Source organism: Cherax quadricarinatus, chromosome 28 (assembly GCF_038502225.1).
Source record: "Cherax quadricarinatus isolate ZL_2023a chromosome 28, ASM3850222v1, whole genome shotgun sequence".
In the NCBI taxonomy this organism is placed as follows: Eukaryota; Metazoa; Arthropoda; class Malacostraca; order Decapoda; family Parastacidae; genus Cherax; species Cherax quadricarinatus.
In genome coordinates this window covers 23,870,634-23,896,047 of record NC_091319.1, presented here as the reverse complement: position 1 = coordinate 23,896,047, position 25,414 = coordinate 23,870,634, and the positions used below count along the sequence as shown (strand labels likewise).

At 40.5% G+C, this 25,414-nt stretch overlaps 1 protein-coding gene across 3 annotated transcripts in view; it reads right to left on the bottom strand.

The window, feature by feature from the left end:
* The window catches only part of LOC128693346 (protein PBDC1), a 438,868-nt gene that overhangs the window by 47,799 nt on the left and 365,655 nt on the right, over positions 1-25,414 (bottom strand). For 2 of the 3 annotated variants that reach the window (XM_053783034.2, XM_070089483.1), the window contains exons 2-3: positions 4,463-4,513; positions 270-362 (exon numbers count right to left, since the gene is read on the bottom strand). In XM_053783034.2, coding sequence (XP_053639009.2) covers positions 270-362; positions 4,463-4,513 — 144 coding nt within the window. Of the gene's footprint in view, positions 1-269; positions 363-4,462; positions 4,514-11,747; positions 11,834-25,414 lie in introns of those variants that run through there. The other variant, XM_053783033.2, reaches the window with a different exon arrangement.

Sequence of the window (25,414 nt, the reverse complement as noted above, 5' to 3'; positions counted from 1 at the left end):
TAATTACTGTATTCCTTTGTACTTCTCGGTATCATGTTCAAATAAATAAATAAATAAATACAGTGCAGGGGGGGGGATGGCAGGTATTCAGGCTCAACTCAGGGAACTGGAGCACAGATCCAATTCCTTGGATCAAGAGCCCCTCACCAGCATCAAGGAACCTCCCCTGAGGGGAGTTCATTTCAAAGCCCAGCCCTATCTCTGAAGCAAGCAATATGAAGGAATAACTCTGAAAATAAGCTCCAACTTACTTGTAGTACTGTACTTACATCATTTCCAAGCTCCTCAGCATTAATTGCTGCTCCTCCACTTTTACCAGCACCACCACCACCACCAGCAGTAGCCACATCCCCAAAGATACCCTGGAAGAAAAAATGCATAAAATTTAATCTGTAACTTAGAATACAGTGGAACCTCAGTACTCGTACTTAATTCGTTCCAGAAGGCTGTTTGAGTGCCGATTTGTTTGAGTACCGAACAAATTTTTCCTAACCAATTTTCTTTTTTGTTAACTGCTATCACTAATCTTCTTAGATCCCATGGTAACTTATTTATACAATATAAAAAAAAATGAAGAACCACGAAATAGTTTACAGCAAAGTTGTGACAGGTTGTATCTGTTTGCTCGAGCGCCAAGCAAACAGTCAACTACCGAGTGATTCTTTTTACCAAACAAAGCGTTCGAATACCAAATTGCACGAATACTGAGGTTCCACTGTAAATAGCAGGACAAATAAAAGGATGAAAACAGCACCAGTAAATTCTTTCATTTATTACTCTTTACCTGAAGGCGATAACAGAAATTTACCTGAAACAATCATGACAATGGCTCTATATCCTTTTTTTTGACCCTGCTAGTTTTCAAAGTTAGCCACTAATACTACCGGTATATACTTGAATGTAGGTAAATGTTTAGACAAAATTCTTAAATGTAGGGGGGTGGTTGACCTCTTCATGGGCAAAACATTGAAGAGATTGAAATTGTTACATATTGAGGGTGAACCTGACTAGATTCTTATTCTGCCGTATCGGGCAAAACCACACTCACTAACAGTATTCCACCTTAACTTTTTTTTTTTAATTATTATTACACACCGGCTGTTTCCCACCACTCGCTCCATCACTGTCTTGCCAGAGGCACGCTTACACTACAGTTATAAAACTGCAACATTAACACCCCTCCTTCTGAGTGTAGACACTGTACTTTCCATCTCCAGGACTCAAGTCCAGCCTGCCAGTTTCCCTGAATCCCTTCATAAATGTTACCTTGCTCACACTCCAACAGTGCACCAAGTGCTGTTAGAGTGTCTTCATTCGCTCCCATCTAACATGCTCATGCATGCTTGCTGGAAATCCAAGTCCCTCTCACACAAAACCTGCTTTACCCCCTCCCTCCAACCTTTCCTAGGCCGACCCCTACCCTGCCTTCCCTCCACTAAAGGTTTATACACAAAGTCATTCTATTTTGTTCCATCCTCTCTACATGCCTGAACCACCTCAACAACCCCGCCTCAGTCCCCTGGATAATAGTTTTGGTAACCCCGCACCTCCTCCTAATTTCCAAACTACGAATTCTCTGCGTTATATTCACACCAAACATTGCTCTAAGACATGACATCTCCACTGCCTCCAGCCTTCTCCTTGTTGCAACATTCACCACTCAAGTTTCACACCCATATAAGAGCATTAGTATAACTATATTCTCATAGTCAACTCTTTGCTTCCATGGACAGTTCTTTGCCTCCACAGACTCCTAAGTACACCACTCACCTTTTTCCCCCTTGTCAATTCTATGATTCACCTCATCTTTCATAGACCCATCTGCTGACACGTCCACTCCTAAGTATCTGAATAAATTCACCTCCTCCATATGTTCTCCCTCCAATCTGATATCCAAAGTAGCTTGTATGTAGTAAAACATTAATAGGCACAAAAGAAAGCTACTAATATGCAATGCATTTCAGGCAAACTAATCCTAATCTTAACTATTAAATTTTCTTTGAGATTTGGACACAGACTATTAAGTAGGATTTCTTATGCAGTTAACTAGTCGTGTTTACAATAGGAAAGGTAGCTAATGAACAAATAGTACAATTTCAAAAGTAACTTATTATTCAAACTGATTCAATAATCTTCAGTTTTGTAGAGTGACTAAATAGAGATAGCAAAGGTACAGGAAGTTACTTAGTTACAATAGAAATACAATGGGACAAGATGTGTTAGCAATTTTCTATGGAAGATGAAGGAAGGCTGGAAGAACAAGGACAGAATTGAACAAACTGGTTTTGTTTGACTTAGCATACTTCTGTTTCAATTACATTAGGGGGACGAAATGACTTTATCAACAGACCTGAATTGATTGGCAGATAGGGTGCCTTTTGATGCTTCAAGCAATGAATTCCAAATGCAAATCTTAGGGCCTCTTATGTGCCAAGAGTTCTTGCATAGGTCAAGTTGGACATGGGGAATGTCAAAGAGGGTTTAGCGTCTTGTGTTATGCCTATGTGTTCAGTTGCGGCAATCAAGGAAAAGTTTCAGAGAAGGGTTTATACTGGAATTTAATTTAATTTAATTCAGTCCCATCTGGGGAGACCTGTGAGGTCAGGAGACTAGAATCTGGTTGCTGTACTAATGGGAGAGGATTGTTAAATGAGAATGGGCAGATCCTATTTTTTTTTGGTCATTATTCAATATTACATTACTTTGCTTTGTTGTGGGATGTGATGGTGAGGTGTGGTCTTGACCTTTATATGCCTTCCTTTGATGTATTGTTTTTATAGTTCTTTGATAATGAGAGGTCAAGAAAGCACTTGGAGTTTCACTTATTCTTTCACAGTGGTTGTTTTGCATATTCTGAAATCACCTGTTTACTGTGATCTTATTGCATTACATTACATGAGTATCCAGTGTAGCTTTAATTTCAGGGGTCTGGACAGTGAAAGAATTAAGAGCCTAGAACCTGCCATCAAATTCACTGTAGAAAAGATATCCATCCATTTGCAATTTTCTGAAGTTTCTCAATACAGGAGGGGATAAATTCTTGTTCAAAATTAGAATTTTACTTACTTTTTAAAGTAAAGTTCAGTGACTGAATCTTGATTTTTTTGTAATGGACTGTTGCTTTCATTTCATTTCAACAATTTACAATGAGACTCAAGTCAGGTCTGTTTCCTAGCCACTGTATAACACTGATATTGTTCCCTTTGAACCATTTCTTGACCTGGTTTTGCATGGCACCAGGCACTGTCTTGCATAAAGTGTGGTGCCATGAATCTTGAGGAATGTGAGGAAACGTTCCTTAAGTACTTCTACGGTATGTACAGACTCTGCAAATTATGTTGGGCCAAATGGACCCAAAAAAATCACTTGTGAAGCTTGTACCCATCCTATATTTTAAAGTGACGACTTCAAGCCTCATTGTTGGTTACATTACCCCACTTTAACATCCTTCACCTCTCTGTGTATTATATATAACTGAAGCCACTCATGATAACTCCTTTATTAAATGTCATAGTCAATACATATGTGCCTCTTTCAACAACTCATCAATGGATCATCTTTCTAAATCATGTAGGTTATCGAGGGCAGAGTAGCAGAAGCTCAATCCTCTGTCCAGTAATTAGAAGACTCTCCTCACTTAGTTTACAGACAACTCAGACTAACGACTGGCTATCTGAAGTATGCATACCTAAATAATGTATATTAGAGCCGAGTTTCTCTATTCTGTTAATTACAATATACAGTACACTACTGTATAAACATTTAAAAATATACCAGAAATGTTATAAATGATGCAAAGGTGACATTAAAACAATATCAAAGATGGTCGACACAATCCCACTACCATTATAGTATGCTCCTCGCTTAGCGACAAATTCGTTTACCGCCGTGGTCTTGGGATCGGACCTCCATCATTCAGTGAGGAGAGGTAACTCGTCAATGGAGGCTAGATCAGTGGGGTAAGGAAACAGCACGATTCATAAAGTGTACAGAGTGAGTAATTATGACAATGGAAGATGAATAAATAAAGGGGCCAATACTTAATTAATAAGAGATCAAGAACCTGCACGAGCGTTAATCCTCAATTATTCAATACAATATGTGACAAAATAGAGGGGTAAGGATTTCTTTTTTTTTTTCAAATCTACTTTTAGATTTTTTTTTTTCCTGATTTTGGCCTATCTCATTTCTCTTGTAGTGAAGGCAAGTTTCACACTTAGCTAATAAATGTGTATACTGCAGAGCACTGTTTATTATAACAAAGGACAAGTGCTGAAAAACGCACGAAAAATTACAATGTTATTTTCTGCCGAGTTCAACCAAATACTTCAACTACTAAATGTTCTCCATTTTAAATTGATAGAGATTTTATAAATTATTGTTTTACCTTCCTGCAATGGTGACAAGTTGTGAGTTGTATTAAGTAAAATATATGTAAGTGAAGAAAAAGTAAAAGTCTTACCAGTTCTGCAAAAATCTCTTCTTGGGTAGGCATCCTTCTGTTCTCAGGTGTCTGGAAAAAATACATCCTATTAATTTATACCATTTAGCTTACAGAACAAGGTAAGACTTAGTAAATGTTTTTATCAATATTATTAGTCACTTTAGGAAAAAACTGTCCTGGTCATATGTGAATCATATATGTACTAGTATGTATGAGAGTATAGTTATACCAATGGGTGTGAAACTTGGGTGGTGAATGTTGTAACAAGGAGAAGGCTGGAGGCAGTGGAGATGTCATGTTTTAGAGCAATGTGTGGTGTAAATATAATGCAGAGAATCCGTAGTATGGAGATTAGGAGGTGGTGTTGGAATACCAAAACTATTATCCAGAGGGCTGAGGAGGGGTTATTGAAATGGTTTGGACATGTAGAGAGGATGGAATGAAATAGAATGATTTCAAGAGTGTGTAAATCTGTAGTGGAGGGAAGGCAGGGTAGGGGTTGGCCTAGGAAAGGCTGGAAGGAAGGGGTAAAGGAGGTTTTGTGTGCGAGGGGCTTGGACTTCCAGCAAGCGTGTGTGAGCGTGTTAGATAGGAACAAATGGAGACAAATGGTTTTTAGGACTTTACATGCTGTTGGGGTGTAAGCAAGGTAACATTTACGAAGGGATTCAGGGAAACTGGCAGGTTGGACTTGATTCCTGGAGATGGGAACTACATTGCCAGCACTCTGAAGCAGGGGTGTAAATGTTGCAGTTTTATAACTGTAGTGTAAATATGCCTCTGGCAAGACAGTAATGGAGTGAATGATGATGGAAGTTTCTCTTTTTCGGGTCACTCTGCCTTGGTGGGAAACGGCCAACGTGTTAATAAAAAATAATAAAATACATACTAGTATCATCCTTCATAAGTACCATGAATAAAATCTTCCTTCATGATACATTAAATAATGTCAGAAAGTGACACAAACATCCAAGTTAAGATTTGCTCAGAGTTTTAACCCAGAGGGTTAGCCACACAGGATAACCCAAGAAAGTCAGTGCATCATCAGGGACCATGTCTTATTTCCATTGGGGTCCTTCAATCATGTCCCCCTGAACAAATCTTATCTTAACATGCTGAAAATATCTAACCAAGACAGGGTTAGCAGCAATGGATTCAAGTTGGAGAAAATTAGATTAATTAGGTAAACTGAATGCTGCATCAAATACTTTAACAAAGGCTCCAATAAGTTAAAAACTTACTACAGTAATAAATGCATCACCCTGAACAGTTGCCAATTAGTAGGGGTGTCTTATGACTGTGTGCGAAAAGAAAGTTAAACCCAATTAAAAGCACCAGGCCAAATAACATCCAAGCCAAATTCCTGAAAGATGGTGCTTCTGAATTGCCAATCCCCACTGCATACATAATAAATTTGTCCATAGCCATCAATACCATCCAAGAAGGGTTAAAGGAAGCCAGAGTTACTCCTATCTTCAAGAAAGACAGTAGGTCCAACATCATCAACTATAGGCCTGTTAGTATACTCAGTGTGATGTTCAAAATTCCAGAGAAAGCAGTGTACTGTCAGGTAGTTAAGTATCTTAATGACAATATTTTCCATAGTTACCAATAAGGTTTCAGATCTTACTCGACCAACGCCTCCCTCATTAATCTGATGGACTACCCGAGAACTCAAATGTCATCAGGGAATCTCATAGGTATAGTAACCCTAGACTTGTCAAAGGCATTCAATACAGTTAACCATAATATGTTATGTAAGAAACTACAAGCTATCAACATAGGCTCTGTAGACTGGTTCAAAACCTACCTGAGCAACAGGAAACAAATTGTCAAGATCAACAATACAGAATTAGAACCCCTGCCAATAGCATGTGGGGTTTCCCAAGGTAGTATTCTGGGACCTTTACTATTTCGAGGCTATGTAAATGACATGCCCATTATTGTCAAGTGTAAACTTCTGTAGTACACAAACAGTGTGCTGTTAGTCTCAGGTAAAGACCCACAAGATACAGTTAATAAAATATCACTAGAACTAGAGTCGTACAGTAAGTGATTAGTAGACTACTATTGCAACACCTCAGGAAAACAGAAGCCATACTCTTTGGTGCAAAAAAGTAAACTGAAAAAGGTAAAAATTTTAATGTCCAGTGTAATGGGGAACCCAACCTTTCACTATCTTCAGTGAAATATATGTGAATTCCTCTTGACCTAAGCATGCCAGAAGAATTGATAAAGAACAATATAATAAAAACAAATGTCAGGCTAAATTCCCTCTGTAGACAGGCACAATGTCTACCTACTGAGGCTCACAGGACCCTATGTCTAGCTCTTATACAATGTCATATAGATTCTTGTTCTTCATGGTACTCTGCCTTAACAAACCCCCCAAAAAAAAAATTGAGACTACAAATCACCTAGAACAAAATGGTGAGATTCATCCTGGACCAGAGTCCAAGAGAGCATATAGGCCAGGATGAATTAACCTTTCCAGGGTCTGTGCTGTAGATCTATGGCTTTATGTTCAGGGTCCAAACTGTAGATCTATGCCAAAATTCTAGCGGCGTCAAATTTAGTGCAAAAAGGCTGGTAGGCCTACATGTGAGAGAACGGGTCTGAGCAGTGTGTGCGCGCCTTAAACAAAAATTCTAGGCGCCCGCATAGCATTGTGGGAACGCCGGCTCAGTTACCCTTGTTCACCATGCCTCATCACAAGGCAGCTCTCACTCCAAGGAAAATTGGGACTCCCCTCTTCCTGTCTGATAGTTCTGACTCTGATGGAAGTGGAAATGAAGACAAATTCTTGGGCTTTGATCAGTTAGTGACCGAAAGGAATGACCAGGATATCGATAATAGTGCAGAAAACCCTGACGATCCTCAACCCTCTACCTCTGGTGTAGGCACTCCTCAGTCACGGTCAGTTGTACCTCATCACAAGAGAAAACTATTACTTTTGCATGGCCAGGCCTCTGACTTCAGTAATAATGATAGTGATGTGGATTGTGATTTTATTGCTCTTGATGATCATTCGAGTAGTGATAGTGAGGAAACATATTCACAAGTGAAGCGTCAGTATATGCACCGCCGCATGCGCTCGGGAAGTGTTCCCTATGCAGCGTCCAGGAGCCGGAGTACATCCCGTGGCCCTACACCAGGAACAGACAGTGAAAGTGAGGATGATGTGGCTACACTTGGCATGGATAGACCACAGGCAATGGTAAGTGGTGGTATTGGTGGTGATGGTAGTGCCACCGCCATGCACGACTCACCAGCCCAGGCTGGGACCCACGCTGCTGACTCCTCAGCTCGAGGACAAAGCGGGGCGTCAGCCACGAGCCCACCACAACCACAACTACCAGCACAACCAGCCTACGATGTCCAGTATCCACCAGCAAACCGTATGTGGGATTGGCAGCAAAATCTCAATTTTGTTCCCAAGCCCCACCAGTTTGATGACTCTCAAAGTGGAATTCTACCTACTTGTCCCCTTGGAACCACTCCCAATGAACTGGAATTCTTTGAATTATTCTTTGAACAGCCCTTGATGGAAACTATTGTCAGGGAAAGTAACAAGTATTTTGAGTACACCATGGCAAATACGATGATATCACCACAGTCAAGACTACACCAGTGGAAAGAGACAACTGTTGCAGAAATGCATTTGCTTTTTGCAACAATAATGTTTATGCCTCATGTCTATAAGCATAATATAAAAGCACACTGGTCCACAGATCAGCTAATTTCTACCCCAGTCTTCAGTGAAATCATCCCAGTGAACAGGTTTATCTTACTGTTACGTATGTTGCACTTCTCTGACAAAACCAGGCCTGACAGAAGTGACAGGTTATACAAGATTAGAAATGTTTTTATGTATCTCAAACAAAAATTCAACATGTACTTTTATCCATTCACGAATCTTGTACTTGACGAATCTTTTGATTTTGTTCAAAGGTAGATTGTCATTCAAAAAGTATATACCGAGCAAGAGGAAACACTTTGGTATAAAACTGTTTGTACTCTGTGACTGTGACAGTGGCCTGGTATTGGATATTGTTGTATACACGGGAAGTAAAACATTGAAAGATACCAGGATGTTATTGGGTATCTCAGGTGACGTAGTGAGAAGCATGATGGCACCTTATCTTGGTAAGGGGCATACATTACATACCGATAACTGGTACACAAGCCCTTTACTCAGTGATTTCTTGCGAGTGAACAAGACAGACGTGTGTGGCACAGTGCGTTCTAATCGTAAACATATGCCCAGGTTCAACGCAGGCACTCATGGTGATGAGGTGCAGGTGTTTACTGCCAATGACATCATGGCATTACGGTGGCATGACAAACGAGATGTCACATTGTTGACAACCATTCACCATAACGAAATGCAAGACAGTGGCAAAGTTTATAGAATGACTAATGATCATATTTGAAAACCAGTGACAGTGATTGATTATACACAAAACATGCGCTTGGTTGACAAATGTGATATGCAGATTGGCTTTGTTGATTGTGTTCGTAAGAGCTACAAGTGGTATATGAAACTATTCTTCCATCTCATGGACACTTCAATGCTCAATGCATATAATGTGTACCAAGTGAAGACTGGCAACAGACCACCGTATGATGAATTTCGTTTGTCTGTTGTCAGACAACCACTAGGTAACAACACCCGCTATACAAAACCGTCCTCAAACTTCTCAGGATATTCCCAAGCGTTTGAGGAGGGAAGGTGATCACTTTATAATACAGCTTCCTGCAACTAAGAAGAAATTTGCTCAGAAGAGACATGTTGGCTGTGCACAAACAAAACGATGGCAATAAAGACGCAAAGACACTCGGCTTATGTGTGAGGAATGTAAGGTACCTCTGTGCATGGTGCCTTGTTTCAAGGAGTTTCACTAGCTGCAGCAGTTCTAAAAACATGTCCAGTGATTGTACATATGTAAATATATGATAGAGCATTAGTATTATACAAGAGTTGTGCATGTTTATTGTAATAAACAAAAGTGGTAAACAATATTATAATAGCTTTAGTGCAGTTAGTGTGTTCAATACAGTGAGTTTATATATATATACATTATATATAGTATTGGTTTCTCAGGCCCCAAATGTTAGTAGGAAAAGAAAAAAATTAGAAAAGAAAAAAAAAAAAACTATAAAAAACGTAAAATAATGCGCGTACGTATGTGGAAATTGTCGATGTTGCCGCCACCTGGTCATTTTGGGTCAACTTCTCGCCACTATCTCGGTAAGTACTGATCAGAATTTTTTTTTTGTTTTATTACTTTCACAAAAATATACTCTTTAATTCTGTAAGAAAAAAATAATTTTTTTTTTTTTTCAAAATTTCTTGGACAGTGGGGCACCCCTTCCGATTTTGGCTTGGACCCTAAAAGAGTTAAAACTGGATATGCTGAATGCTGAAGACAGTAAAACACCTAAAGTTTAATCATGTTTATATTATTATTATTATTATAATCAAAAAGAAGCGCTAAGCCACAAGGGCTATACAGCACTGAATCATGTTTATAAAATTGCTCACAAGCAGTGTCCAGAATATCTTGCTGCCAAGTTTGTGAACCAAAACCAGTATAGTACTAGAGCCCAGCATGAGCTGCTTCAGGAAGAGAGCTAATAGGTATCTAATGAATGAAGCTACAGAGTGATTTCTTGTATAGTTAACATTCATGTACCTATTATTGTAAGCTGAGTCTCTCTTTAATGTTAATGTAAATAACTCAGGTAAACTTTATTCTAGTGTAGTATTTCCTTCTATTGTAACTGATTCTCACACAGTTGAGTTAATTAGCTGTTTTAACTTTTAAGGTTATAATTATGATTGATTTATACCGTAAGTTACTGCTAGGCTTTAAATAATAAGATATCACAAGGACCCCAATGGAAATGAGTCACTGACTTTTTTGGGTTATCCTAAGTAATTTACACATGTTACTATGTATGATGATTGTCCTTATGTGTACCTGTATCTAAATAAACTTTTATATACACATGTATGAAATAAAGGGGATATAAATAACGTGCTGAAAAGAGCTAGCCAAGACAGGACCATGAGAGAAATAAGAAAGGATTTTTAACCCCGGAGGGTTAACCACCCATGATAACTAAAGATAGACAGTGTCACTGAGAACTGTCTATCTTATTTCCACTGGGGTCCTCATTATTATAATCATGGGGGAGCGCTAAACCTGTAGGATTATACAGCACACGTGGGGGGGGATGGAAGGTATTCAGGCTCAATTCAAGGAACTGGAGCACAGATCCAATTCCCTAGATCAAGAGCCCCTCACCAGTGTCAAGGAACATCCCTTGAGGGGACGGGTTCTCAATCTTGTCCCCCAGGATGCGACCCACACCAGTCAACTAACAACCAGGTACCTACTTGCTAGATGAACGGGTACAAGAGGTGTAAGGAAACATGCAGAAATAGAATCAAATTGGAGAAATTTAAATTTAGAAAGGATATTGGGAAGTATTAGTTTGACAACAGGGATGTGGAAGAGTGGAACAAACTCCCAGGTAGCGTCAATGAGACGAGAATTTTGGGTAGCTTTAAATAAATAAAATTATATATATATATATATATATATATATATATATATATATATATATATATATATATATCGTGTCGATTAAGCCAAACTGGGTAGCTTGGCCTATAAAGCAAGGCCGTCATCTGCCGAATTAGCTGAGGAAATCTGTTTATGGTTGCATGGACAAGATAAGATTTCGTTCGGATTTTTAACCCCGGAGGGTTAGCCACCCAGGATAGCCCAAGAAGGTCAGTGCGTCAACGAGGACTGTCTAACTTATTTCCATTGTGATCTTCAACCTTGTCCCCCAGGATGCGACCCACACCAGTCGACTAACACCCAGGTACCTATTTGCTGCTAGGTGAACAGGACAACAGGTGTAAGGAAACGTGTCGAAATGTTTCCACCCGCCGGGAATCGAACCCGGGCCCTCCGTGTGTGAAGCGGGAGCTTTAGCCACCAGGCCACATTAGTGGGTGAGAGTTTGACCTGCCTAGCATGGGCCAGTAGGGCTGCTGCACTGCTCCTTCGTTTTTTTCTCTTGTGTAATAAATACGTTGTTGTTATTAGGGGTTATTAAGGGTCAACGAAGCTTACTTAATTCCCGGGAGTAAAGGGGAAAAAAGTTTTCCCAAATCCGGGCGGGAATTATTTTGTTTCAGTTTCTCGTTTCCTCCGGAACAAATAACTGAAACAAATAAGTCATTAATTAGGTGAGGTGGATCCCCTATTAATAAAGAGAGTTTTACCGGAGCTTGAAGTTGTGTTGACACACGTGCACCACCACCACAACACCACCACCTGAGTCACAACATTAATTCCGGCTCATACAACCTCAACTTTCTTATATAAAAAAACAACTCAGGGTCTTAAAACAAAATCGGAGATATTTTATCCATATAGTTATAATAAATAATTATGTAACAAATTATCAAGTTTTATTCTTAAAGATAAATATATAATTCAATGTTATGTAATACTCAAGTTGTATTGACGAAACTATGACGTCACATATTAGGGGGAGGATTTTTATATTATATCATATGTTTAGGCACTGATTCCCATTTTCCAAGTGCTGCATGACCCGTAGGGGTCATGCAGCGCCTGGGGTATGGGAATCAATCAGATCTGATCCTAGGGAGGGAGGACAAGTTCAATTCTTTGCATCAAGAGCCCACCACAGGTGTAGGAACTGGTAACAGCAAATGTGGCGCAGTCAGTATTTCATTTTGGGGGAGCTAGTAAGTTTATTCAGGTACAGGTACACATAAATACAGTTACATAAATTATCATACATAGCAGCGTATGTGTAGATTACCTAGGATAACCCAAAAAACTCAAAGTGACTTATTTCCATTGGAGCCAGGATTTATTTCTGGGGGCTTAACGCCAAGGATCCCAATGGCAATAAGTCACTGACTTTTTAGGGGGTTATCCTAGGTAATTTACACTATGATAATTGTACTTATGTGTATCTATGTCTCAGTAAGCTTACTTAGGGTGTCGCGCAGCTCGACTGGTAGCGCACTAAGTAAGTTTATTCAGGTATACACAAATACAGTTACATAGAATTATCATACATAGCAGCATATGTGTAGAGAACCTAGGATAACCCAAAAAAGTCAGACAGAGTGACTTATTTCCACTCGTGGTTCGATCCCCCTGATGTTCTTGTTCACCCTGGGTAACACCTCCAGTCCTCTCCCGGTGGCTGCTCTCATTAATGTGTTATACAAAAATATATTAGATGGGCTTAGGGGGCACGGGGGGCTTCAGACCCCTGAAAAATTCCCGCAGTCCCCCACCCCATATAAAAGTAGTATAATAATAAGGGTGAAGTGAAGCAAGTTTCCCAGCCCCCTCCCCCCCATTAGAGAAATTCTCTCGGAGTGACTGCTTAATAGAGATTGTGATATGTTAGTGTGTATACATTACTTTATTACCTACCAGAGAGAGAGAGAACTGAGGTAGATAACAGCTCTCAGTTTGTAAATAAAATTAGGAACTCTTAAACTAGCCCAATAAAAAAACTTGTGTAAATAAAAAAATTGAGAGAGAGAGAGAGAGAGAGAGAGAGAGAGAGAGAGAGAGAGAGAGAGAGAGAGAGAGAGAGAGAGAGAGAGAGAGAGAGAGAGAGAGAGAGAGAGAGAGAGAGGAGAACATAGGAAAGACAACGATTAGAGGACTATGGTGTCCACACCAAAATTATCTCCAAGATGATCTATCTACTTCTATCTAGAGTAAGGAATATCATGTATTATCTAGGTGTTGGGTGGGACGGATATGCTAGATAAACTAAGATTTCGGTGGTTGCGTAGTTCTGGGAGGCATAAAGTTACCTGTAGTCACTTCCGCAGGTCACCTCCTTCGAGGCCAGGTCCCAGACCAGGCTTCTTGGTCCATTAGGCTCTTGGTACCCTCCACCCACAATCCTGCGTATGCACCATAGTCAGGTTGATCAGGAACAGATTTAAGAAATTTATCGAGTTCCTTCTTGAACACGGTCAGGGGTCTACTGATAATCCCCCTAATTTGTCAAGGGGGAAGGTGTTGAGGAGTCATGGCCCCTTTACATTTACTGACTTCTCTCTCAGTATACTCATCGCTCCCATGCTCTTCACTGGAAATATTTTGCAAGGTTTGCTAATCTTCTTGCTTTCATATGTAGTGATTTTGGTGTGCAAGGTTTGGCATCAAGCCATCCAGAATCTTCCAGGTTTAGATTATTATGTATCTTTCTCACCACTGTTTTAAGGAGTACAGTACGAGGGACTTCAAAAGCTTCGAAAGTTTTCTGTATATTTTCCAGCTCAACAATAACACCTGCCTTGAAGGGGCCGTTAGCATATAGCAATATTCCAGCCTAGGAAGACCTAGTGATGTGAAGAACATTACGATTGGCTTGGCATCTCTAGTTTTGAAAATTCTAATTGTCCAACTTATGATTTTCCTTGCGGGTGAGATAATGGCATTACTATGTTCCTTGAACGTGAGATCCTTTGACATTATCACTCCCAGGTCTCTCACATTAGAATTACACTGTTACATTGAGTGATTTGAGTTTGTCTTGTACTTCGATCTTATTTTTTCCATTCTTTCCTAACGTAGTAACTGAAGTTTATTCTCAGTGAACATCATATTGTTGGCAGTAGCCCATTGGAAGACTTGGTGGATATCAGCTTGTAGGCTTTCTGCATCTTTATGGATGCCACATTAAAGATTGGTTACAGTTATGATTAGATTTAGATTTTGTCATCAAAACAGCTAATTTATTGTGCATCCTGTATCTATCCTTTGGACGAAAGGCAAGAGCATGTGGTGTGGCATGCAAAGAGTATGTTACAATGTATTCGGCATATGTCACGCTCCCATACAGGCTGCCTCCCAACCAGCGAACCAGGTGCTTAGGGTTTAACGATCGATAGAGTACCCGTCATTATTAAATCAGTACCTTAGTTCATTAACCAATCACAGACAAGCCTGCCAATGCTGAAGCAACGTAGTTCACTTGCGGGAAGCTTATGGCAGACTTGCCTACCTGCTGGTTGAGTACGGTGCACTCTTTCTGGCTTCTGCTGTATCATCTGTCACTGTGGTGTACACTTATTATCATTCTATCTGTACATATTGTACATAACATACAATATGTAGTGGGTGAAGGAAAAATATACATTATAGTCTACTGCTGAGTTTGTATGCTCCAATTCCCATTACGACCAGGTCTCACAGATTATTCATTACATGTGTTCGTAATATATGGTTACACAGGAGACCTAAGAACTAGACTTCAAAAGAGGTAACAGACACAAAAGAGACCTAAGAACTAGGTCCCCCCAAAATTTAGCAGGAGTACATTTTATTTATATCTGCATTTGGTTTACCTATTGCATGGCTTAGCGCTTCTTTTTTATTATAATAATAATAATTACCTATTGCAAGTAAGTTTAATATATTTGCTTAATATGTCTGGTATCTTTCTTATTTTCATTAATGAGGTATCTTGATATATTACATAGTTTATTATACTGTATCTCTATATTCCTTAAGTGAAGAATTAAACACATAGTGTTCAAGATAGTGACCAAAAGGCTGACCACGTACTTTACATTTGGTTTGATCATCATGAGTTAGTCTGTCATACTGCCAGAAGTACTTGTAACCAAGCCTAAGCCTGGCTACTATCAACATCAGTCAGTCTGTTCACATTGCAAGTTGCTCCATAAACGTACTTGTCTTCGTTTCAAGTTATCATAATGAGTTATAGACTGGCTCAGGCATCTAGTTGCATTCCTATAACATTCAGCTTCGTTATTTACTTCTCTCCTAATATTATTCCTAATGCTAGACACAGATACACCGAAGTTATATTCTACATTTTCCATGATGATGATGAAATAATTCATTATAAGATGGAATTCATTAATTCCATTTTCTGTGATTTTTAAGTATCTATGCCTGACTTCTCCAATGAACATGTCGTGAGAGTCATTATGTGAATCAAGAGCCTTCAGTTATGACATAGAATCAGAATCAGTAATAATCATAGAGTCAAGTTTAGTGTATTTAAATTAATTTTAGCTCCATTAGGCTGACAAATAATTCAGCTTGCAGTGTAGACGCCCAGTTGTTAATTCTTATGCCTAACTCAACAATGTTGTTATCGTTTTTAACTATGGAGGTGGCAACAAGAGCAGATGCAGCCCTGCCAAAGACTCCTGCTGAGATCCCTCAGTGTTTATAACTTGAGATACATTATTAATAAAAGCTGAGAGATAAATTTCTTCTCGAGCAGTTGCCTTTACAAGTGATTTAAGGAAGGGATTACTAGTGATGAGCACCCTGGGAGGGGCTTGCAGATATGTCACATTATATGAACACATCTTCCATGGAAGAGTGAAATGCTCTTGTTGTCTACAGTGATACAGTTCGTGCAAGTTTTAAAACTTCATTGCATGTTTCACAACCCATTTAGATCTGTGTGTATTTACTTCTAGACATTTAGTAAAATTTGTAGAGTGTGTCTGGTTCATTTCTTAACATTCTAATACCAAGTACAGTGTTAATCACAATAATCCTATCACTGATACCAGGAACACCAAGCTCCTTCCTAATATTAAGAACCTTGGTAGTTTTAAGACAGCCAACAATAATTCTGAGAGCTTCGTTCTGCATTAGCTCCAAGGGCATGAGAAAAATTTCCTTAGCTTATATTAAATTGAGCACATCATAATCTTAAGGATCTAATATAGGTTACGTTATCACCATAGCTGGGGGTTGTATCCAGCAACACCGCTGAGAACATTTAGCATAACATTGTATTTCTCATTTACTTGTGGTATGGGAATACATCCTCTTGCATATTCAGGGAAAACTTTTTATTATGTGAAGCAGCTCACATTGTTGATGGAGGGACGGATGTGGTTGATGGAGGGAAGGGTGTGGTTGATGGAGGGAAGGGTGTGGTTGATGGAGGGAAGGGTGTGGTTGGAGGGAAGGGTGTGGCTGATGGAGGTGAAGGGTGTGGCTGATCTAGGAAAAGATGTGGTTGATGGAGGGAAGGATGTGGCTGATGGAGGGAAGAATGTGGTTGATGGAGGGAAGGGTGTGATTGATGGAGGGGAAGGGTGTGGCTGATGGAGGGAAGGGTGTGAGCGGAGGGAAGGGTGTGGTTGGCAGTGGAACAGCCTTACACCAGCAAACAAGACTGGAAAACACACTTGATCTTATGTTCACAAATAATGATAACCTGGTACGAAATATAACAGTATCGAAGACAGTTAATTCATATCAAAACTGGGATTAAATAACTCTTGTCCTTAACAAAAATATTTAAAAAAAACGTGGATCTGAACCAGTGTCTGTAAAGGACCAAATCTGCGAGGATAGAATTATGCTCAAGACACATTCCCCTAAGAAAAAAGAAAAAAAAATGTAAGCTAGGAAGAGTGCGATACTCCCACTACAAGAGAAGACAAAGAAACACAGAGCTTCTCATGGATGCTAGACTGAAATAAGGGAGGAAACAACACTGGCTAGAGAATTAGAAAATACTGAACTCAAGTTGAATGAATCATACAAGAGTCCAGGAGAGACAGGAGCTAAAAGAAGTTAATAAAACTGAAAAAAAAATAAAAATATTTCTTCTATGCCGAATCCAGGGCAAAAACCACATCCAGTATCGGGTCCTTGCTCAAACAAGATGGAGCTTACACTGACGACAGCAATGAAATGAGTGAAATACTGAAGTTTCGATATGACTCTCTATTTAGTGAGCTGTTAATCAGACTCAGTGTTGACAACCTGAACAATTTCTTCACGAACAAGACTCAAAACCTTCTCAATATCTTCAAAATTTCTGATATAATTCTGACACCACTGTACTTCAATGAAGCCGTTGACAAGATGTCCATGTACTCTGTCCTAGGCCCAGACTCGTGGAACTCTGTGGTCATCAAGAACTGTAAGAAGCCCTATCACATACCTTAAATATTCTATAGAGAGGAGCCTAGACACAGAGAGGCCATCACAGTCGTTTAAAACACCAGATATAGCCCCACTCCACAAAGGTGGCAGTAAAGCATTAACAAACAATTACAGAGAGATAGCACTAAAGTTCCACATTATAAATATCTTTAAAAGGGTTTAACAAGAAAGATCGCCAACCCCTTGTATTTCAACATTCGCACAACCCAGGCCAGCATAGATTTAGAGCAGGTCGCTCCTGCCTTTCACAGCTACTGGACCACTATGACATAGTCCTGGATGTATTGGAGGACAAACAGAATACACAGATTTTGCAAAAGCCTTCGACCAGAGTAATTATGGTGTAATAGTGCACAAAATGCTTGCAAAAAAAGAATAATTGGAAAAGTTGGCAGATGTATTGTTGCCTTTTTTAACAGTACAGTACAAGAGTTAAGTCAGAGGCAGCCACAGTGAAAAGCTCGGCTTTCCAAGGCTCAGTACTCGCCCCCATTCATTACTTCATCCTCATAGCTAACATAGGAGACGTAAATCCTAGAACAATATCACATTTTGCAGACGATACTGGAATTTGCGCAAGTGTCATTCATGTAAGACACAGTAAATCACCAAGCGGATACAAACCAAGTCTTCCACTGGGCCACAAAAAACAATATGATGTTTAATGAGGATAAATTTCAGTTACTCTGTTAAGAAAACTTGAAGAAATAAAAGCTAAAATGGAGTATCAAGCAAAATCTAACCACACAACAGAAAAAAAAACTAACGAGAAAGATTTAAGAATGATAATGTCAGAGGATCTTACTATCAAGGATTACAACAGTATCATTATCACAACTACAAGGAAAATGAGAAGATGAATAATAAGAACCCCAGAACAAGGGATGCCAAGCCAATGATGATCCTCTGTAAATCACTTGTTTTCTCTAGGCTAGAATACTGCTGTACACTGACAGCCCCGTTTAAGGCAGGCAAAATTGCAGATCTAGATAATATACAGTGGACCTTCACTGCACATATAAGCGCAGTCAAGCACCTTAATTACTGGGAACGTTCGAAGTCCCTTGATCTGTACTCATTGGAGCCAGGCGAAAAGATGCATCATAATTGACACCTTGAAAATATCTGAGAGACTGGTCAGAAATGTGTACAAAGAAATCAAAAGATTCGACAGACGGTATATAACTTCAATGAAAAGCAGGGAGTGCCTTGAATACACTGAGAGACAACGTACTAAATATAAGGAGCTCAAGACTGTTCAACAGCCTCTCATCATACATGGACCACTATCTACGTTCAAGAGGGCATTGGATAAGTTCATAGGGTCAGTTCCCGACTAGCCAAGATGTGGTCGTAGGTAAGACTACGTATGGCCAGCGGTAACAGCCTAGTTGATCTCCCGATCCACTAGGAAGCTGATCGTGATCTGGGCAGCCGGGGCATTGACACTTCGAGACACCTTCCAGGTAGACGTTTCCACTCGTCCGTGATCGAACCCAGGAAGTTTGGGTTGTGTGCCAAACGCTCTGACCACTGAGCTACAACTTTCCCACACGAAAAAAAGTGGCGATAATAGGTAGAGAGGGGATGGGGGAGAAGGGAGGAGAGATGGAGGGGGAGGCACGACTGGGGTCCAGCTTGTCATTTGTGGTTTGAAAGATGGAGTAGGATGCAGGGAGGGTGACGGCGGGGAGGGTGGGGTTGGGTGGGATGGAGTGGTAGTGTTTGGAGTAGGGGAGGGGTTCGGGTGTGGGATTCTGGGGATAGAGGTGGGGGTAGAGGGGTGGATGGGGGGGTAACTTTCACCAAGTGCAGGTCACTGCCCCCTCCACACCCCACTTCTCCGCCACACTCTGCAAAGTTCACACAACAATGAAAACAAGCCACATCGTTTGACTTTACTGGCTTATCCTGGGTTTACGACATAATTTATTATATACAACTATACTATAACTATAAACCATAAATCACATTTATCACAATTATTGTAGAGGTTGGAAATTATGTACGAGGCTTCAGACACTCAGGCCTGGCAGGCGCTGATTGGTTGGTTACTGCCTTTAAAGGCTATTAACTGTACGAGGGTCACTAAGGCTGCATGCAAGGTGTTCACCACCAATCAAGAATAACCACTAAAACAGAATTAAAGCAAACTTCCATCGCTCATGACTCACGGAATCGTAATGACACGATTGTGACAGTCTGGAATTTTGAGACTCTCTGATCGCGGGTTCTATCCCCTCCCGTGGTATGGTTTCCATCGCTCACACGCTGAGGTCTGTGGTTCGATCTCCAGTACGGGTGGAAACATTGGGGGCATGTTTCATAAGAACATAAGAATGGAAGAACACTGCAGAAGGCCTACTGGCCTTCAGGTCCTTATTAAAACCACCACTACCCAAGAATTTACTCCCGTACCCACGACACTAATCAAACCCAGCCCCTCCCACTCATATATTTGTCCAATCTCTTTTTAAAGTCACCCAAGGTCCCAGCCTCTATCACCCTACTCGGAAGATGTTCCACGCATCCACAACTCTGTTCGAAAACCAAGGACTAGGACTTTACACTTGTCCACATTGAATTTCATCAGCCACTTTTCAGACCAAGACATTAATTTGTCCAAATCCTCCTGGAGTTCATTGGTATGCTCCTCAGAATGAATCACACGGCCTATTTTTGTATCATCAGAAAATTTGCTCATGTCGCTTGCAATTCCTTCATCAAGGTCATTAATGTAAATTATGAATGAAAATGGGCTTAAACTGATCCTTGTGGAGCGCCACTAGTGACCGGTCCCTATTCAGATTTGACGCCATTAATGGAAATTCTCTGCTTTATATTTGTAAGCCATGCCTCTATCCATGCTAGTACTTTACCTCCTATACCATGAACTGCCACTTAACTTAAGACACTTGCTGTGCCTGTTCACCTAGCAGTAAATAGGTAAGAGTAAGACACATGTGCAACATCTGGGTATCTTTATTGTAGACGTTTCGCCATCCAGTGGCTTTATCAATACAAATTCCAGGACATAACTTGAAGACAGTAGAACTATGTACAGAAGATGAGGTAATCAGTCCCTCAACCTAGGAGTAGGTGCGAACAGCACCATAGTCGTGGAGATTCTGAAGCAGAAGAAAGAATCCTGGCGCTTATATAGTAACGTCAGGTGAAGCAGACGAGGGCAAATTCACTGGTGGGCGGGATTCCCCAGTGGAAGTAGGTCCTTCCCAAAGAGATGGGTTAGTTGTAGTAGTAGTAGTTGTCGTTGTCGTAGTTGTGAAGGTTATGTACATGTCCTCAGAATTAAGATTCCATGATGTTGCAGTGTCTGACAAGTTGTGTACGAATGGTATATAATACCGACAAGATGAGAGTAAGACACATGTGCAACATCTGGGTATCTTTATTGTAGACGTTTCGCCATCCAGTGGCTTTATCAATACAAATTCCAGGACATAACTTGAAGACAGTAGAACTATGTACAGAAGATGAGGTAATCAGTCCCTCAACCTAGGAGTAGGTGCGAACAGCACCATAGTCGTGGAGATTCTGAAGCAGAAGAAAGAATCCTGGCGCTTATATAGTAACGTCAGGTGAAGCAGACGAGGGCAAATTCACTGGTGGGCGGGATTCCCCAGTGGAAGTAGGTCCTTCCCAAAGAGATGGGTTAGTTGTAGTAGTAGTAGTTGTCGTAGTTGTGAAGGTTATGTACATGTCCTCAGAATTAAGATTCCATAATGTTGCAGTGTCTGACAAGTTGTGTACGAATGGTATATAACCTTCACAACTACGACAACTACTACTACTACAACTAACCCATCTCTTTGGGAAGGACCTACTTCCACTGGGGAATCCCGCCCACCAGTGAATTTGCCCTCGTCTGCTTCACCTGACGTTACTATATAAGCGCCAGGATTCTTTCTTCTGCTTCAGAATCTCCACGACTATGGTGCTGTTCGCACCTACTCCTAGGTTGAGGGACTGATTACCTCATCTTCTGTACATAGTTCTACTGTCTTCAAGTTATGTCCTGGAATTTGTATTGATAAAGCCACTGGATGGCGAAACGTCTACAATAAAGATACCCAGATGTTGCACATGTGTCTTACTCTCATCTTGTCGGTATTATATACCATTCGTACACAGTAAATAGGTACCTGGGTGTTAGCCGTCTGATGTGGATCGTGTCCTAGGGACAAAATTAATCTAATTTGCTCGAAATGTTCTGCAAACCAAGGAGCTTTCTATATAGTATGTCAGTGATGTCAGTTGTGGTCTGTTTAAGTCGTATCATGTACTTGTGGAAATAAAGATTATTATTATTATTATTATTATTATTATACAGAGAGAGAGAGAGAGAGAGAGAGAGAGAGAGAGAGAGAGAGAGAGAGAGAGAGAGAGAGAGAGAGATGCACCTCCTCTCGGAGTACATACCTTGTGTACAAACGTTGTCAAGGGACTGAACAACTTTGGTAAGGTTATAATAGGATAGTTACTCTTTGTACCCATTAAGCGTCACAGTATAAGGATTTATTCACAATATTAATACGGAGTGTTAGTAACTCAGACAACGCAATAAAGCCGCTGTACCTGGCGTATTTCCACTGTGGTTCTGTAGTCCTCTTTCCCAGGATGCGACCCACAACAGTCGGTTACCACCCGGGTTTTGTAAAGAAGCAAGATGCCCAGCGTTCCCACGTGCTGGGATCGAACCCAGGCCTTAGATAGTAGAGACGAGCTTGTAGTCAGGTGCCTGCTGAGGGGACATTATAAAGCTCCGGGAGGATCGAAGTGTCTCGTAGCTGCACAACAATGATTCATTACACCACAAATAAATAAAAACTTACCAATGGATCAAGTCCATATGTTTTACTGATACAATGATGTGTTACCTGTGTAACAATGATGTGTTACCTGTGTAACAATGATGTGTTACCTGTGTAACAATGATGTTACCTGTGTAACAATGATGTGTTTCCTGTGTAACAATGATGTTACCTGTGTAACAATGATGTGTTACCTGTGTAACAATGATGTGTTACCTGTGTAACAATGATGTTACCTGTGTAACAATGATGTGTTTCCTGTGTAACAATGATGTTACCTGTGTAACAATGATGTGTTACCTGTGTAACAATGATGTGTTACCTGTGTAACAATGATGTGTTACAATGATGTGTTACCTGTGTAACAGTGATGTTACCTGTGTAACAATGATGTGTTACCTGTGTAACAATGATGTGTTACCTGTGTAACAATGATGTGTTACCTGTGTAACAGTGATGTGTTACCTGTGTAACAATGATGTGTTACCTGTGTAACAATGATGTGTTACCTGTGTAACAGTGATGTGTTACCTGTGTAACAATGATGTGTTACCTGTGTAACAATGATGTGTTACAATGATGTGTTACCTGTGTAACAATGATGTGTTACAATGATGTGTTACCTGTGTAACAGTGATGTGTTACCTGTGTAACAATGATGTGTTACCTGTGTAACAATGATGTGTTACAATGTGTTACCTGTGTAACAGTGATGTGTTACCTGTGTAACAATGATGTTACCTGTGTAACAATGATGTGTTTCCTGTGTAACAATGATGTTACCTGTGTAACAATGATGTGTTACCTGTGTAACAATGATGTGTTACCTGTGTAACAATGATGTGTTAACTGTGTAACAATGATGTGTTACCTGTGTAACAATGATGTGTTACCTGTGTAACAATAATGTTACCTGTGTAACAATGATGTGTTACCTGTGTAACAATGATGTGTTACCTGTGTAACAATGACGTGTTACCTGTGTAACAATGATGTGTTACCTGTGTAACAATGATGTGTTACCTGTGTAACAATGATGTGTTACCTGTGTAACAATGATGTATTACCTGTGTGACAATGATGTGTTACCTGTGTAACAATGATGTGTTACCTGTGTAACAATGATGTGTTACCTGTGTAACAATGATGTGTTACCTGTGTAACAATGATGTGTTACCTGTGTAACAATGATGTGTTACCTGTGTAACAATGATGTGTTACCTGTGTAATAATGATGTTACCTGTGTAACAATGATGTATTACCTGTGTAACAATGATGTATTACCTGTGTAACAATGATGTTACCTGTGTAACAATGATGTGTTACCTGTGTAACAATGATGTGTTACCTGTGTAACAATGATGTTACCTGTGTAACAATGATGTATTACCTGTGTAACAATGATGTATTACCTGTGTAATAATGATGTTACCTGTGTAACAATGATGTATTACCTGTGTAATAATGATGTTACCTGTGTAACAATGATGTGTTACCTGTGTAACAATGATGTGTTACCTGTGTAACAATGATGTGTTACCTGTGTAACAATGATGTGTTATCTGTGTAACAATGATGTATTACCTGTGTGACAATGATGTGTTACCTGTGTAACAATGATGTGTTACCTGTGTAACAATGATGTGTTACCTGTGTAACAATGATGTGTTACCTGTGTAACAATGATGTGTTACCTGTGTAACAATGATGTGTTACCTGTGTAACAATGATGTGTTACCCGTGTAACAATGATGTGTTACCTGTGTAATAATGATGTATTACCTGTGTAACAATGATGTGTTACCCGTGTAACAATGATGTGTTACCTGTGTAACAATGATGTATTACCTGTGTAACAATGATGTGTTACCTGTGTAACAATGATGTGTTACCTGTGTAACAATCAAGTGACATCAATCAGGGATAAAAGGAAAAGTACTTCAAGGAATATCTGAGAAACGGAAGACAGAGGATTTTTTTACACAATTGAATTTACTGGCTAAGAGATGTTATTCTACCTCAGATCATTTCAAAGACCAACACTATCTGAGGTATACTAGTACCCTCCTCCAGGGATGCCACCCACGAGGTATACTAGTACCCTCCTCCAGGGATGCCACCCACGAGGTATACTAGTACCCTCCTCCAGGGATGCCACCCACGTGGTATACTAGTACCCTCCTCCAGGGATGCATGCCACCCACGAGGTATACTAGTACCCTCCTACAGGGATGCCACCCACGAGGTATACTAGTACCCTCCTCCAGGGATGCCACCCACGAGGTATACTAGTACCCTCCTACAGGGATGCCACCCACGAGGTATACTAGTACCCTCCTCCAGGGATGCCACCCACGAGGTATACTAGTACCCTCCTCCAGGGATGCCACCCACGAGGTATACTAGTACCCTCCTCCAGGGATGCCACCCACGAGGTATACTAGTACCCTCCTCCAGGGATGCCACCCACGAGGTATACTAGTACCCTCCTCCAGGGATGCCACCCACGAGGTATACTAGTACCCTCCTCCAGGGATGCCACCCACGAGGTATACTAGTACCCTCCTTCCTCCAGGGATGCTACCCACAACAGTCAACTAACACCCAGGTGCATACTTACTCCTGGGTGAACAGGGGCACCAGGTATAAGGAAATATGCCCAACGTTTCCACCCGTGCCAGAGATCGAACCAGGTAGTGTGTGTTGTACCAGCATAGTCCACAACTGTTAGTGTGTGTTGTACCAGCATAGTCCATACCTGGTATTGTGAGTTGTACCAGCATGGTCCTTATCTAGTAGTGTGTGTGTTGTACCAATATATTCCACACCTGGTAGTGTGTGTTGTACCAGCATAGTCCACACCTGGTAGTGTGTGTTGTACCAGCATAGTCCACACCTGGTAGTGTGAGTTGTACCAGCATGGTCCATATCTGGTAGTGTGTGTGTTGTACCGATATATTCCACACCTGGTAGTGTGGGTTGTACCAGCATAGTCCACACCTGGTAGTGTGTGTTGTACCAGCATAGTCCACACTTGGTAGTGTGTGGTGTACCAGCATAGTCCACATTTGGTAGTGTGTATTGTACCAGCATGGTCCAC